This window comes from Danio rerio, chromosome 24 (assembly GCF_049306965.1).
Source record: "Danio rerio strain Tuebingen ecotype United States chromosome 24, GRCz12tu, whole genome shotgun sequence".
Taxonomy (NCBI): Eukaryota; Metazoa; Chordata; class Actinopteri; order Cypriniformes; family Danionidae; genus Danio; species Danio rerio.
In genome coordinates, this window is record NC_133199.1 from 30085587 (window position 1) to 30101958 (window position 16372).

The following is a 16372-nucleotide window of genomic DNA, read 5'->3' on the forward strand; positions in this document are numbered from 1 at the left end:
AAATGAATGCATAAATAATAATTCTGACTGCAACTGTATATAATTGTAGCCTAAATGAAAGCAATATTATTAAATATGGAAAAATAAACAAAATAACTTACTTCACAAATAACTTTCATTTAAGAGAAATAAACACCTAATTTATTTATTTAGGTTCTAATGAATCATATTAACAAATGCACACAGGTATTCATGCATTTTGTTAAATAACTTTTCCACATTATGTTCAGAAAGTAATTTTTCACATTTTTTAGTCTGACTATCTAAGCTGTTTAACATTCCTTCCTCATTTGCAGTATTTTACACTTGAACCTCACAGGAGTTGACGCATGTCACTGTTATAGTACGTAACGTCATTCTGTGCTATTTATAGCCTTGAAGGTCATCATAGCTTTCTATATTTAGACTACACTGTATGTAAATAGTAAACATCAAAACCAGGACAAATTTGAATTCACGTTCACACATTATTGTTGTGCTAATTTTCATAAGTTAAAAAAATAAAGGTCACATCCAAATTAGCCAGTGCTATTTTACATTTTCCTATATAAATTTATAATTTCTCTCTGCACATTTTATCCAATTTTAGGGGATGGAATTTAATAAAATAAAATTTATTCATAACAGAAAGCTTCTGTTTGATGTGTGTCATTTGCACCATCTCCCTTCTGTTTTTTCCTATTTCTTCTGCAGAGTTATTTATTCAACCATTGCATTTGTATTTAATTTTCTTCATTCACTTTTATAGAATTAATTTAACTTTAACAGAGTAATTTGTTTTCTATTTCAGTAATATTTGCAAGACAATTGATCTGTTGCACAAAAACAGCAAAAACTGCAGTGAAGAAAACCAAAAGATTTTATTTCAAATGAAATCTCTCAATGTAATCTAGAACTACTTTGAAGCAGGACAAACATTTTGTAAGGACAAAAAGGAACAAAAGCACAAGTGAAATCGTAGCCAGAAGCTCTTCATGAACTATTGTGAAGTTTTAATCCAGATTCACATTTCAAATAAACAATAACACGACTATAATCAAACTGAACCAAACCTGCCATGTGCAAACACATGCTAAAAAAGACTTTTAATCAAATAATGAAATTATACTCTCATTATACTGTTATTTTCCTAGGGGTTAAATTACCAAGACAAAATATTTATTTACATTTATTTTATCGTAAGTGATCATAATACTTTCATAAGAAGGTTCAAATCGAAAAATTTTAATTTCGACTAAAGTATAAATGGTGTAAAATACTGTAAAGTGTGACCAGCTGTAAATGCTAAATGCTAAAAAGATAAATTGTTTACAAAAATGTCTGAAAAAAACAAATTTCTTAGTATGATAAAAAAATAATTGAACAAATAAATGGATAACTCTTTTATTTAAAAATCTTAATTTCAGAAAGCCAGAATATGAGTAGGAAACATTTGTCTTCACGCAAAATATATTACTTAAAAAATAAAAATAATTTCATAACAAAATATAATAAATTGAGTTAAATTAATAAATTAACTATAGTGACAGCATTTGAAATTTAAATCGTACTAACTTTACAGATTTCGAATCCTTATTCATTTAATTTTATAGCTAAAATTACAGGTTTGTATCATATTGCAGTTTTTGCAAAATTGTGGTTGTACTTTATTTTACAGTGCATTTACAATGCAGACGCAATATACTTCTCTGAGAAAGTACAATTATAAGCTAAAGGTAATAAAAAAGGTCAAATAAGTTTTAAAATGTGGGTTTGAGGTAGGTTCAGGTATTACCCAGTAAGTGTAATTGTAAAAATGTAAAAGCAATTAGTTACTTTACTTAAAAAGGTGAGTAAACCCATAGCCGAAAAGAGAAAAGTTGACTTTAAAAAGGTGAGTTAACCCATCACAGAACTGTTAAGTTGATTTAACCTAATTTTAAAAAGTTATGCACATAGTTTATTCACTGTAAAAACAATGCTGGATTCCACACAATCCCTTTGTCTCATCTCAATACAAATAAATTAACTTAATAGTTTTTACAATTTTAAGTCGATTTAACAACAAAAAAATTAATTTGTTGCTAAAAAACACGAGAACTGTTGTTTCAGCATTATTTTAAAGAAGTAGTTTCAACAAGATGTCAATGCTGTGGCGCAGTGGCACAATTGCCTCACAGCAAGAAAGTCACTAGTTCGAGCCTTGGCTGGGTCAGTTGGCATTTCTGTGTGTGGAGTTTGCAGGTTCTCCCTGTGTTTGTGTGGGTTTCCTCCGAGTGCTCCGGTTTCCTTCACAAGTCCAAAGACATGCGGTACAGGTGAATTCGGTAAGCTAAAATTGTCTGTAGTGTATGTGTGTGAATGAGAGTGTATGGGTGTTTCCCAGTGATGAGTTGCAGCTGGAATTGCATCCGCTGCATAAAACATATGCTGGATAAGTTGGCTTGTGGCGATGGCAAAGTGAAGAGCCATTGAGCAAGTGACTGATGAGCTAGCCACCGGGCCACCCCCCTGTGCATGACCCTGCTGCGTCCGAAATTGCATACTTCCATACTATATAGTACTCTAATATCAGTATGCGAGAAGTACCCGGATGACTTACTACTTCCGGCGAGAAGTAAAGCGGAGCACAGGGAGAACATGCAAACTCCACACAGAAATGCCAACTGACCCAGCCGAAACTTAAACCAGCGACCTTCTTGCTGTGACGCGACATCGCTACCCTCTGCATCACTGTGCCGCCCCACAAGCGAAATTTGAAATAAAAAAGTAAGAATTTATGTTGTATTTTTTATAGTATAACATATTACAAAGTACTGTAACACTTGAAGATTTGAAATCAGGCCAGATCATGAATAGAAGGAATGTGGTTATGCAAGCAATAAGGAAGTAGATTCATGGTTTCGCACACACATACACGCACACACGCACCTGTACCTTCCACTCATTCCCTGCGCATCAGAAATCTGAGGGGAGTAGATGCAAAGTCAAGAGGTGGGGAAAATCCCAAATAAAGAGCATAAATCCAGTCTTCCATCGGTTCGATTGAATCACTTCACAACTCTCCCTCTGCAGATTACAGCTCTCTTAGCAACTCTTTTAGAAACACTCGAGCACTTTCAAGATGGGCAACATTAAAATCTGCACTTTGTACTTCATCGTACTTCTCAGCTTCCTTGTGGAGACCGAGTCCGGTGAGTTGTGAAATTTTGAATGTGTTTATGACTGATACATGCTGCTTTATAACACATTCATGCCATGGATCAGTTTCAGTTGTAAATATGCATTATAATATTTCATGCTCTTGGGGGAAAATGTTGAACAAAAAGATTACCGGTTTAGTTACGAGAAGCGTTCAGCTGAGTTTACACCATAACCCTTGTGTTTGAACATTAATCAACAGTCTTGCGATACAAATGGTGTCAAAGCAGATGTGATGAAGTTTGCTTTAGTTATTATTTTGACCAACTTTTGACAACTTTTTTTTGTTGATGTCAAAATGACTTTTTCCTCCTTTTTTTCAGCGATATGCTGTTTGAGATACGTTAAGAATCCCAGACGATGTGGATTTCTGAAAGGATATGATATTCAAATTATGACTGAAGGTTGTGATCTTCCTGCAATCATGTAAGTATATATTTACATACTTTGATAAACATTATATAGGAATTCATTATATGATTTACTTTTAATTAGCTAAAAATATGTTAAAATATATATTTAAATAATGTTGTATTATAAAATAAGTTTTTTATTTAAATATGATATACATTTAATTCATAATTTTATTATATATATATGAAAAGTTTAAATGCAAAAACCACTAAATGCCGGCTGAAATTTTCCTTTAAAATGAGCATTTTTATCAGGCTCCTGTGTGTAGGTTCAGTAATATCACTTAGTCCTTTTTCCTGGTCTTTAAAGTGAAATATCTTAATATAAACAAAGAAGACTGAGAAAAATTATATTTTCAAAGGAAATTTCAGATGGCACTTAAAGGTTTTTGCATCTGAACTCTTCATATATACGGGGCGGCACGGTGGCTCAATGGTTAGCACTGTCGCCTGACAGCAAGAAGATCACTCGCTGGTTTGAGTTGCTGGTTTGAGTCTGGGCCAGTTGGCAATTCTGTGTGGAGTTCACATGTTCTCCAAAGCCGTGCACTATCAGTGAACTGGGTAAACAAAATTGGGCGTAATGTATGTGAATGAGTGTGTATGGGTCCCAGTACTAGGTTGGGGCTGGAAGCGCATCCGCTGCATAAAACATAAGCCAGAATAGTCAGTGGTTCATTCCCTTGTGGCGACCTCTGAAATAGAGACTAAGCCTAAATCTCTTTAGTGTTATTTTTAGTTGACTGAAATACAGTGATACACAATGTTTTCACACTAATTTACTGTTCAAACATATGTTAATGTGTTAAAAATATATTTAAAAAGGATTGTATCATAAAGTAATGATTCATATTTTTATAAAAATTATATACATTTAATTTTATTATTATGACGACGCGGTACTGCAGTAGGTAGTGCTGTCGCCTCACAGCAAGAAGGACGCTGGTTCGAGCCTCGGCTGGGTCAGTTGGCGTTTTTTGTGTGGAGTTTGCATGTTCCTCCTGCATTTGCATTGGTTTCCTCTGGGTGCTCCAGTTTCCCCCACAGTCCAAAGACATGTGGTACAGGTGAATTGGGTTGGCTAAATTGTCCGTAGTGTATGAGTGTGAATGAATGCGTATGGATGTCTCCCAGAGATGGGTTGCAGCTGGGAGGGCATGTGCTGCGTAAAACGCATGCTGGATTAGTTGGCGATTCATTCCCCTGTGTTGACCCCGGATTAATAAAGGGACTAAGCTGAAAAGAAAATCAATGAATGAATAATTATATTATATAATTATAAAATGTTTATGTACAGTGTTATTTTTAATTATATTTTACACTATTTTACAGTTTAAATATAAGACAAAATAAGAAAAACTGTCTTGTAATTAATACTAAAGTATGGTAATGCATAAAGCATTTTTATTTCTATCATTTTTAAAAGTTATGTCAGCAGTAAATAATTAGCTGACCTTGATTTTGTAGACAAATGTTCGATGATAATGTCTTGGAGTTCAAGGTATTTTGTGTCATTTCAGTTTCCACACCGTGACAGGAAGATCAATCTGCGCTAATCCATCACAAAACTGGACGCAAGAACGAGTCTTATGCCTAAAGTAAGAGAAGGATTATCAGCAATCATCATTAAGAAATGCCGTCTTACCACATGTTGTGCTCTTAAAAAAAATTAATTCATGTAAAAATGTTCTGTCCCCTTTAGGAAGAAGGCAGAAACAATGAAGACGAAGACGATGAGCATGTTCACCACTTTATCTTAAGGCTAAAACTCTATAATTACTTTATTAAGATAATATATTCTTTATATCGGCATTATGTAATTGCACTACTTTTACTCTGAAGTCAAAGTTTGTTTTGTTTTAAGAAGTGTTTTTATTTTGTCAACAAATATTACTAATTACTAATTCAGTTCACGTTTTTTTACTAATCCACATACTATATAAATGTTTCATATATATTCTTAAATGTTACACATATAAGACTTGTGTATTTACAGATTCTGTCATTTACAAATGTTGTTTTGTATTTTGGTCTTTATTGTTGGTAAATGTATGACCGCTTTTGGTTAATCAGTGCTGCCCTCTTCTGTTTAAAACATGGCAGTATATGACAGTAGGAATTTTTTTTCCACTTGAGTGACATTAAATAAACAATTGTGCAGCTATATAAATACATTGGTTTTGTTTTCTGTTACATTCCACTTGCTTTATTGTATTTTTAAATAAAAGTCCTTCATTTCAATGCATTTTTGGGTAGACTCTTTATAAATAAACAAAAAATGTGTGTGTGTGTGTGTGTGTGTGTGTGTGTGTGTGTGGTGTGTGTGTGTGTTTGTGTGTGTTTGTGTGTGTGTGTGTGAGTGAATATGATGTTTGGACGGGTGTTCTGTATTGACCTCGTTTCATTATAAATACCTTGTTTGCAATTTCTTTCCAAAGGGTTGAAAAGTGGTTCGCCATGTTGTCAAGATTGGCAATTTGTGTACAGTTAAACATAAATAATGGCAGTTCAGACATTTGACATTTGGGGATAGGAGTTCCAAAAAAGAATAGATTCAGAGTTTCTCTACTTTATAAGAAATGGCACTGTATTTCTAACAAATATTTCACCTTGCACATGTGATTGACTGGTAAACTGCACACACATTGTATATTTTAGTCTTGTTTCAACACAGTTTCCTTTTGATGTGCATTTTACAAACTCTATTCTTGCTTCATTTTAATTGTTTTGTTTTTAATTGTTTTAGCATATTATTGTTGGGCATTTATATATGTCACCCTGGATGACTAAAGCAGACTCACAGGTATATTTTAGCAATAGCCAAAAATCCATTGTATTGATCAAAATTATGCATCTTTAAGCCAAAAATCATTTGAATATCATGAAGACATTTGTAAATTTTCTACCATAAAAACATTAAAACATAGTTTTTAAATAATAATAGGCATTACTATACTTCATTTAGACAGCTTTAATCTCACTATTTAGATTTGTAATACCTTGATTCTGGATTTTCAAATGATCTCAGCCAAATATGTCTCATATATATATATTTTTTGTTGTTTATTTCATGTCTACCCAAATCAGAGCTACTAGTATATTTTCATATTTGTAAAAAGGCTCACTTTAGTGACATTTCATGCTGAGATAACTGTTTCTGCAGTCTTTTTAAATAAAAAAATAGAGAACTGATACAATAATAAGGAATTGACTTTCATTAGATTACAGACCCATCAGAATTGAAACCGATTCCAGAAATATCCATTCAGGGCAGATTGAGATCCAGCATGTGGCTTGTGAAACGTTTATGTATTTTGAAATATTGGTAACACTTTAGTTTAGGTCATAACTCATGTTATTAACTACTGGCTTATTAAATACATATTATTAAGATATTAACTGCTCATTAGATTGTTTAAAGAATGATCTTATTCTGCATCATTATCCTACTCAAAACCTAACCCAACTTCTACCTTATTACTATTAATAAATGCTTCTGAGGCATGCTTCTGAGGTTTTCACCACAGTGTCAGCAGACATATTCCTGCCGATTATTAAAAATTGTCGGCGAAATTTGGATGAGAAACACAGGAGAAACCATTTTTGCAGCATAAAAGTCATTTTTATCATTGTCAATATTTTTTTTATTTAAAAAAAAATATGTGAAAGTATGGACGTAAAATCTTATATTGTTGTGATTATTGTTTTCTAGGCTACAAGATTTTAGCCCAAACCAATTTTAAACCATTTTAAAAGATGTAAGGAACACAGCAGGGTTAGTTAACAATTAAACAAACAAAATCATTTTTTGACTTTTGAGTGTAATGTTAAGAACTTTTTAAATATTTTTTTATAGAAAAAAAATTGTTTTAACAGAAAATAAATATTTCATTTCTAATAATTCAAATAAATGCATTGTATAATAATGGATAAATGGATAATAATGCAAATAGATTCAAAATGTGTTTATCCAATAAACAAATAAATAAATAAACATACTGTGCTATGTGGAATAATAAAGAAATGAACCAACTACTGAGGAAATATAGCTACTGTTTAAAGTAAACTGAATTTAAATTGATGCTGCAAAATCTGCCTGTATATGTGTTACAACTAACCCTTTGTCTGTTACAACTTGCCCAGCAGGTGGGGTAATTAGTAATATTTTTACTCCTGGCACTTTTGGCAATACTGCACAGTCCGACGACCATAATTCCAGTGCTCATTGGTAGAAGAGGCTTGTGTGTTATTGGTAAAAATTATGGTTGGTCTAACCCCATTACTTTGTTCATTATTTGACCAAAACCAAAAAGTGTTACTTTGTGCCCCATTCTCCTGTAATGGTTTGTTAAAACTGTGAATTGTGACCTAAAGTGTTACCAAAAATTCTAAGAATTTTCTGTATCTAAATGGCATCTATAACATAGACTTTACTAATGTGTGGTTTGGTAACAGCATTATATTTGACATGAGTGTACAACTTCTTCATTACAAATCACTTCATTACTTTACCATTTTGCTAGAGTTGGCAGAAGTGCAGAAATGCAGTAATTTGTCAGATATTCCCATCTCTGGCTTCTCAAACACATCAGAATACATATAATGATACAGTATTAACAGTCTGGCCTCACTAGTTCTGTATGACAGTGATCATATACTGTGATGAGGAATCTGATTTAACAGTCTACATTTATTCAAGTATGAATATTCAAACTGAATCAGAACTGAGGGCCAGAGCTTAATTGTGATTGTATAAGTTCTGTATACAATACCAAAGCAGACAATACAGTATATCATTTCAAATGACTAAAAACGTCAGCTAAAGTCACTTTTTGTCATCAAATGTGGCCACAGCAAACGTCATAATTTCATATTTGAAAGCAAATGCTGGAAAACACCTGTGAGCTCCTGAGAACTGTGCATTGACAAATATTTTTGTATTTTTATCATCATGCAGTCAGTGCATGTGTGTGAAAAGAATACATGGAATTTTTCAACTTACTGATTCCCCAACAACATTTCTGTGTTTTTTATAAAATGAAAACTTCACTGACCTGCAGTTTTTATTCAAATATTTATAACCTCTTCACAATAATTGACATAGTTCAGTTGTTAAAGGGATAGTTCACATAAAAATGAAAACTCTGTCATCATTTACTCATCATTTCATTGTTTCAAACTTTTAAGAGTTTCTTTCATCTTTTGAACACAAGTTTTTTAGCTTTAATCAAAAATCCAATTAGTTGGTCATTAACTTTTAGTTACACTTTATTTTATTTCAAGTTTCTTTTATTAGATTTTCTTTTACATGGAATCTTAATTACAACTTTAATTTTATAATTATCCTTCCATATTGATGTTAACACTACCCCAAATAAATACTTCCTTCCCTCAGCAGCCTCTAACCATTAATAAAACTAAATAAGAATAATTAAGCTTATAATAATAATAATAATAATAATAATAATAATAATAAATAAATACATAATAAAGATTAATAAATTTAAAAATAATTATGTATTTATATATTATTGCTCAGCTTAAGAATCAAGAGAGTTTGTCAGCAGATACTCTAAAAAGGAGTGCCACAACTTGTCAAATGTCTTTAAAGAACGAGTAAGTGATAGTCTAGTTTTTTTTTTTTTCCAATTTAATACAAGTAAACACTTCTTTTATCCATGCATCAAAGAGGGTGGAGAAACATGTTTCCACTTTAACAGGATGGTAAAGTATAGCTAAAGCCTTTTAGACTATTACTGAAAGGTTAACATCTACTGCCAATCCAAAACTGGCCAGAAGTGGATTTGTGTCCATATAGTAATAATAATAATAATGCATTTTATTTATATGGCGCTTTTCTAAAACCCAAAAGCGCTATATCTATGTCAAATGCATCTTTCAAAGTTTGAAATATTTTAGTCCAATAATCCAATAATTTTGTGCATTCCCACAACAAGAGATCCGCTGGTGATTGCTTGCACCTTCTACATGCATCGCTGACAGAGGGGTATATTTTAGCAAGTCTAGCATTAGTTTTGTAAACCCCATGGTTGCACTTTATTTTAAGGAATTCTTGTTACAGGGTTAAATAAACTACTAAGAGTATTAATTAATTACATGTACTTCTAATATAGTTTGGTTTTGAATGTGAATAAGGTTTAGAGGTTGTACTTAATTATGCAGAATCGATTGTAATTACTATGAAGGGCATTGAACACGTAACAAGTATTACCAACTTAACCTACGGCACCTCGAACTGCTGTGTACTTGTGTTAAAATTCATTGCTGGTGTAATGAACTGTCAGATATGCTCAACAGGGTACACTGTTAACCCTTACTGTAGATTATGCAGTAAATAACTGTAAAATAGCCAGCGTTTAGCTGTAATGAAAGGAAACAGTATTTTACTGTAAAAGGAGCAGGATTTGTATGAAATTCTGTAGTCCAAAGAATAAATTACAGTAATTTACTCTATGTACCATTACAGATATTTACTGTGATAATAAATGGTAAATTACTGTTCAACCATTACTGCCCCATCTACTCTAATGCTTTATGTTCCTATTTTATATTTATTTTATCTCTGTGTTTTCTTTGGTTCCTTTTATGTTTTTAACATTGAGTATCAGGAGTCAACCAATGCCACAGAGCTTATTAAAAGGTAATTGTAAGATATGGACGAAATGCATTTAAAGGCAAAAATATTCACACAGAGCAAAGAAATTGTCACAATAATTTTTATAACTTTGTTTACTTTTTCTATAATTAATCTAATTTAATTGCCTAGTTTGACCTATAGTTAAGATTTTAAATTGCACTTTCAACTGAATATTAGTATTTTGCCAAATAACTAGTAAAAATGTGTTATTAAAAAAAAAAAAAAAAAAAAAAAAAATATATATATATATATATATATATATATATATATATATATATATATATATATATATATATATATATATATATATATATATCTTAAACAACACGCACATACATTTTTGCAGAGACTCAATGAATTTGTCTGGAAAACTGGCAAGTAAAAGTGCCATTAACAGTATAAAGGCTTTCCTAAATAAATGTATAAATCATGATATTTGTTGTGTTTTTTATTATTTTTACTACAGATTTGGAACGACATGAGAATCAGATTATTTATTTATTTATTTTTTTCTATGGATGAAGTTTATATTATTGTATATTTTTATTGTTTTTATTAAACGATATTTGCATAACTGTGATAAATGTAGGCAGTTGCTTTGAAAATATGCTTTGTACCAGAGGTGTCCTCCTGGAAGGCCACAGCCTAGTAGAATTTAGTTCCAGCCCTGCTTCAACACACTACCTTTAGATTTAGTTTGATCAGGTGTGTTTAATTAGTATAACTGCACTGTTACTCTGTAGATTGTGCAGTAAATAACTGTAAACAAATAATGATTTAGGCATCACCACACACTCCCACAGGCTGTCCGTCTTTTTCTAAACACAAAGGTGTTAGAAAGAGTTTTCAGAAAATGCTGGCCCTTTAAGAGAGCCAGGTGTTTGATTTGTTTACTGCTGAGTGTGCTCTATTCTCTGTCTATCAACTCAGATGTAGAGTCTGATTTGTTTTAGGCTTAAATAAGAATCTTAAATGAGTAAGTAAAATGTGTTCAAATGTTTTTGAGGGTTTATAAAATAAGGCTGTGTTTTAAGTTATATTGTTGTTATCTTGAACTGTGTACTTGAAAGCTACATTGTTAGCTAGTTAGCCTCTCCTCATATAACTTCTTACATTACTTTTGTTTAAGTATATGTATTTATTGGATATTGCACACTGCCATAATGTACAGATGCTAACAGTTGTGTGTATCTTTCTGGCAACTAAGCCAAAATTAAATTCCATCATCTCAGTAAGGTAACATGTGCACATCATCACAGGGAATCACGAAAACATGATACACATAACCATCCACACACAAAAGCTCCCCTGTCAGGTCCCAGGTTGTGAGTTTGTTGCTAAGTATTTTTCAGAGCTGTGTTTCCATCTATGAATTTATATTTGAAACAATAAAAAAGTTTGTTGTCATGAGATAATTATAACAATAAAAGATTGGATCCTTTGGTTTTTCGGTGTTACCAACTTTATTTTTGTTTTCTATAATTATTTTAAACTTGAGATTTGACACAGTTTTTAATTATTTAAAACTTTAAAATTTAAAATAATTATTTTGTTTTTTGCTGTTCAGTTTTTTTTTTTTTTTTCGCATGGTCAGCATTGAGGAGAGAGTAACACATTTCACTGCAGCACTTTGTATGTGTGTGTGTATGTTTATTGGATATGTGATTGTGATAAATGTTAGCAGTTGCTTTAAAAGTATGCTATATACCAGGGGTGCTTAATCCTGTTCTTGGAGATCTACCTTCCTGCAGATTTCAGTTGCTACCCATATCAAACACACCTAAACCAATTAATTACGATCTGAACACCACGTGATAATTACAGGCAGGTGTGTTTGATATGGGTAGCAACTGAAATCTGCAGGAACGTAGATCTCCAGGAACAGGATTAAGCACCCCTGCTATATACCATGGGGGTCAAACTCCAAGTTACTGGAGAACTGCAGGGCAGCAGAGTTTAGTTCCCACCCTGCTTCAACATTACCTGTAGATTTCTAACGAGCCTTAATTCGTTTTATCAGGTGTGTTTAATTAGAGTTACAGCTTAAAGTCCCAGTCACACTGCATTTTTCTCTCTTTAGACTTCCATTCATACACATGTGAATGCTGCAGACCTGGAATGCATGCTCATGCGACAAATTTTACAGTTTGCAGCATTGGAAAGTTCAAGTTTGGAGAACTCTGAACTGTGAAATCACATCATGTGATTGCTTGAGACTAATCAAAGATCAAACCATGACCTCTCTGAACAATAATTATGGACCAGTTGCTTGCTTTTTCAATCTCTAAATATTTTGTTTAATCCCACTCCTTTTCGCAGAGCCATATGACAGAATTTTGCATGCTTAAACGTTAGTTTGACTGCAGCTTTGCTGTGCAGACCTGTGGCTCAGTAATATGTAAGATGATATTTATATCTGCTGATTTCTTAATTTTGTGATACGTTTTCTGTTTTATATTTGTTTGCTGCCAAAACAATAAAATAAATTTGTCAGAATTTACAACTTAATTAATTTAACGAATTAATAAAAGGCAAGAATACGAATTAATTTTAGTAACACCTTGACATACTATTGTGTATGCAGTATAATGCTGTGAGTTGTAACACTACAGTACAGTAATTAACTGTACACAGTTTCCAGTTAGTTACCACTACTGCTCTATTACAGTGATTAACTGGCAACACTGTTGCCAGCTATTCACTGCAATGGTTCGGTTACAGTAAACAACTGGCAACACTGTTGCCAGCCACTCACTGTAATGGTTCAGTTTCAGTAATTAACTGGCAACACTGTTGCCAGTTACTTACTGTAACCAAACTTTTACAGTGAGTATCTGGCAACAGTGTTGCCAGTGTTCTACTGTAAAAAAGCCTGGTAAGGTCTAACAGTGTATTTACAGCCAGGTGAAAAGAAATACTTTATTAATGTAAACTCATGTGGATGCATAATTTTCAGTTTTTAAAAAAAATATTTCTTACTGCAAATTGAAAAAATATATCGAAAGTGCACAAACATGCACAAAACTTCTTGTAATCTGAAACACTGTAAAATGGAGGATCGTGCAGTGCACACACATGACTAAAAGAGAACAAAAACAAGGGGGTTTTATTCACCATTTCCTGCCTAGCCACTTATTTTGTTACACCACCAAATGTAATCTTTCATTTCAGTCTGTACCTTCAACACAGATAGCAAAAGTTTGCACCTGAATGTGACTTAGAAATGAGTTAGGAATATATAGATCAAGCATTGTGTATATTACACAGGTTTTTTCTGTCACTTCTATAGCAGTGGTCAAAATGTATATGTTTTTGAAGCTTTCTATGCTCAACAAGCCTGCAATTATTTGATTTACTATGATACTACTTTGATAGCGTACTATAAAAAAGCAAAATATATTAAAAAACTTTCTATTTGAGTATATTTTAACATTTATTTCAGTACTGTGATGCAAAGCTAAATTTTCAGCAGCCATTAGTCAAGAAATGCTGCTTTTTGGAAACTGATATTGTGACATCAAAGACATTGTGCTGTACTTTGAAACTTTTTGTTGAGCAATATATCCTCAAAAACCTGCAGTTTCAAATTCTTAAAAGACTAAATTTAAATCAGCTGAATAATACTATATACACATTATCATCCGCACTCACATGATCACATTAAGACTATTGAAAGTTTTCTGTTTCTTGGCACAGTATAATTGTTTGAGTGAAATGCTAATATTTATTTTATTCTCTAAAGGTGTGATCAAACTTCTTTACATTTTAAACATTCAAACATTTTCCCAGAAATAAATAAATAATAAAATGGTCCGAATAACAATTGTTTTCATTTGTTATGTTTGATTGCAAATTGATTATTCATCCAAATATTGATTTCTTAATTCCTCTGAAGTTAAAATATTGTAATTTCATTAAATGTTAATAAATTAGTCATTAAATGGTAACACATTAGTATTCATTATTCCTTTTAATTCCCCCCCCCCCCCCCCCCCAAAAAAAAAAAAAACATCTACAACATGGAATTCTAGAGTAAGACTAAATTATCCAGAAATATACAAATCAGCATAATTGTGATACTTTTTGTAATAGTTTTTTTTATTTTTTGAGTTTTAAACAAGTGCTCACATTTTATTTGATCATTTCAGAGATATATTCTCATTTAAGACCACCCATCACTATAAGTATTTTTTTCTTTCAATGTGCTGACATCCCACTATTGATTGAAATAGTATTATATTATTTATATTAATATTCAACTTTACAAATAAGTACAGAATAATTTCACCTCAACAGAAATATTTGTACCACAGGTACAAAAAAATATCTGTTGTATCTCCACAGATCTTATGGAGTCACAATCTACTCTGGATACAGGTAACCAATGCTTATTTACTTTCACATTTTGAATCTTCATCCACTAAATGTCTCTTTTCCGTCTAGAGTTCAGAACAAAACTATTTCTCAATTCAATCACTGTATTGAAATGATGTTCAAACATGTTAAATGAGCTTATTGCAAATTCGTATAGTCAAGTCAGAATAGTATAGATCCATATAAACACCTCAGTTGGGATGAAAATGACCAAAATGAAGAGGTTTGAGAGGAGTGGGATAAACTTTTTGTTAAACAATAAATAAATAAAGCTGCCATGTAAATACATAAACGGATTGCAGTGCAACTGCCATGATTTTCCACAACTCTTTTTTTTTTCAGAAGCATCATCTTTTAATGTTCAGGTACTTTTTTTTATGTATTTCAGGGTGTACAAACATTTTGCTCCTGATGCCAGTCTTTAAGAGAAGTGGAGAGAGGAGAGCAAATAACTGACAAAAATGATTGAAAACAATGCAATTAATTCCTTTGACAAAATGACAAATAATAATAATACATAACAGTTCATAATGTTAATAATAAAAACATCAATAAATTTATATATATATATATATATATATATATATATATATATATATATATATATATATATATATATATATATATATATATATATATATATATATATATATATATATAGTTTTACAGGAGGCTATTACCAGTAGCAACTATTTTTAAATCATTTTTTTCACACTTTGGTAAAACAAGATACAAAGCATTAAATTCTGCTAATTTTGTTTAAAGGTAATCTTTTAAAAGTGTTTAACTGAATATTGTCTTTTAATAAACCAACAAGCAGTTGCTAAGCAGTTGCTACAGTGCTGTGAATCATTGCTTGGGTGTTGCAAACACTTTTTACTTATACTTAGCATAATGCTTCCACAATTTAGCACTTTGCTTCTTTTAAGCACACAGTATAAACACCACAATAAAAGACTTATCTTTTTGGTAACAACATGGTGCATTGTAAATGTTTTAAGACAGAATTGTGTAACTGCCTTTTACACAAAACATTACCTAAACGATTTGTGTTCAACTAAAATTTAATGGATTATTTTTGGATTATTTTTTTCATATCTGTAGGCTACTTCTTTTTTTGTTATTGCCTTTAATGTTTATGCAAGCAATAAATAAAATAAAAACTATAACAAGCATTTTCCGCTTATTCCATTTAATGTTTATGTTTATGCAAACAATAAAAAAACTAAAACATGCATTTTCGTCTTAGTCCCTTTAATGTTTATGTTTATGCAAACAATAAAAAACAACAACAACAACAACAACAACAACAAAACACGCATTTTCGGCTTAGTCCCTTTATTAATCAGGGGTTACCACAGCAGAATGAACCATCTTATCCAATATGTTTTACGCAGAGGATGCCCTTCTGCAACTAATAATAATAATAATAATAATAATAATAATAATAATAATAATAATAATAATAATACTAATGCCTAATAATATACATAAAAAGAGGTAACATTCAACGAGAATTAACAATAATAACTTGTCACAAATACGTCAAAACAATTAGTCAGACGCATTTTTATGTGCATGAAAACTACATCTACTGATGGTCTATTACAAAGACATTATAACAATTATAAAATATTATAATGTCTATCTATGGTCTATCACACACTTGCATCTTATTTCGCTTCACACGTACTGCACACACCCCCTTGGGGAAGTGACGTTGAGAAGATCTCCGCATGCGCATCTA

The 16372-nt window shown here is 31.6% G+C and overlaps 1 protein-coding gene across 1 annotated transcript; it reads left to right on the forward strand.

Moving 5' to 3' along the window:
* Positions 1–3103: 3103 nt before the first annotated feature.
* ccl20b (chemokine (C-C motif) ligand 20b) lies at positions 3104–5353 on the forward strand. The gene is given in 4 exon segments (NM_001113595.1): positions 3104–3173; positions 3504–3606; positions 5114–5191; positions 5296–5353. Coding segments are annotated over 4 exon segments (309 nt in total).
* Positions 5354–16372: the final 11019 nt, after the last annotated feature.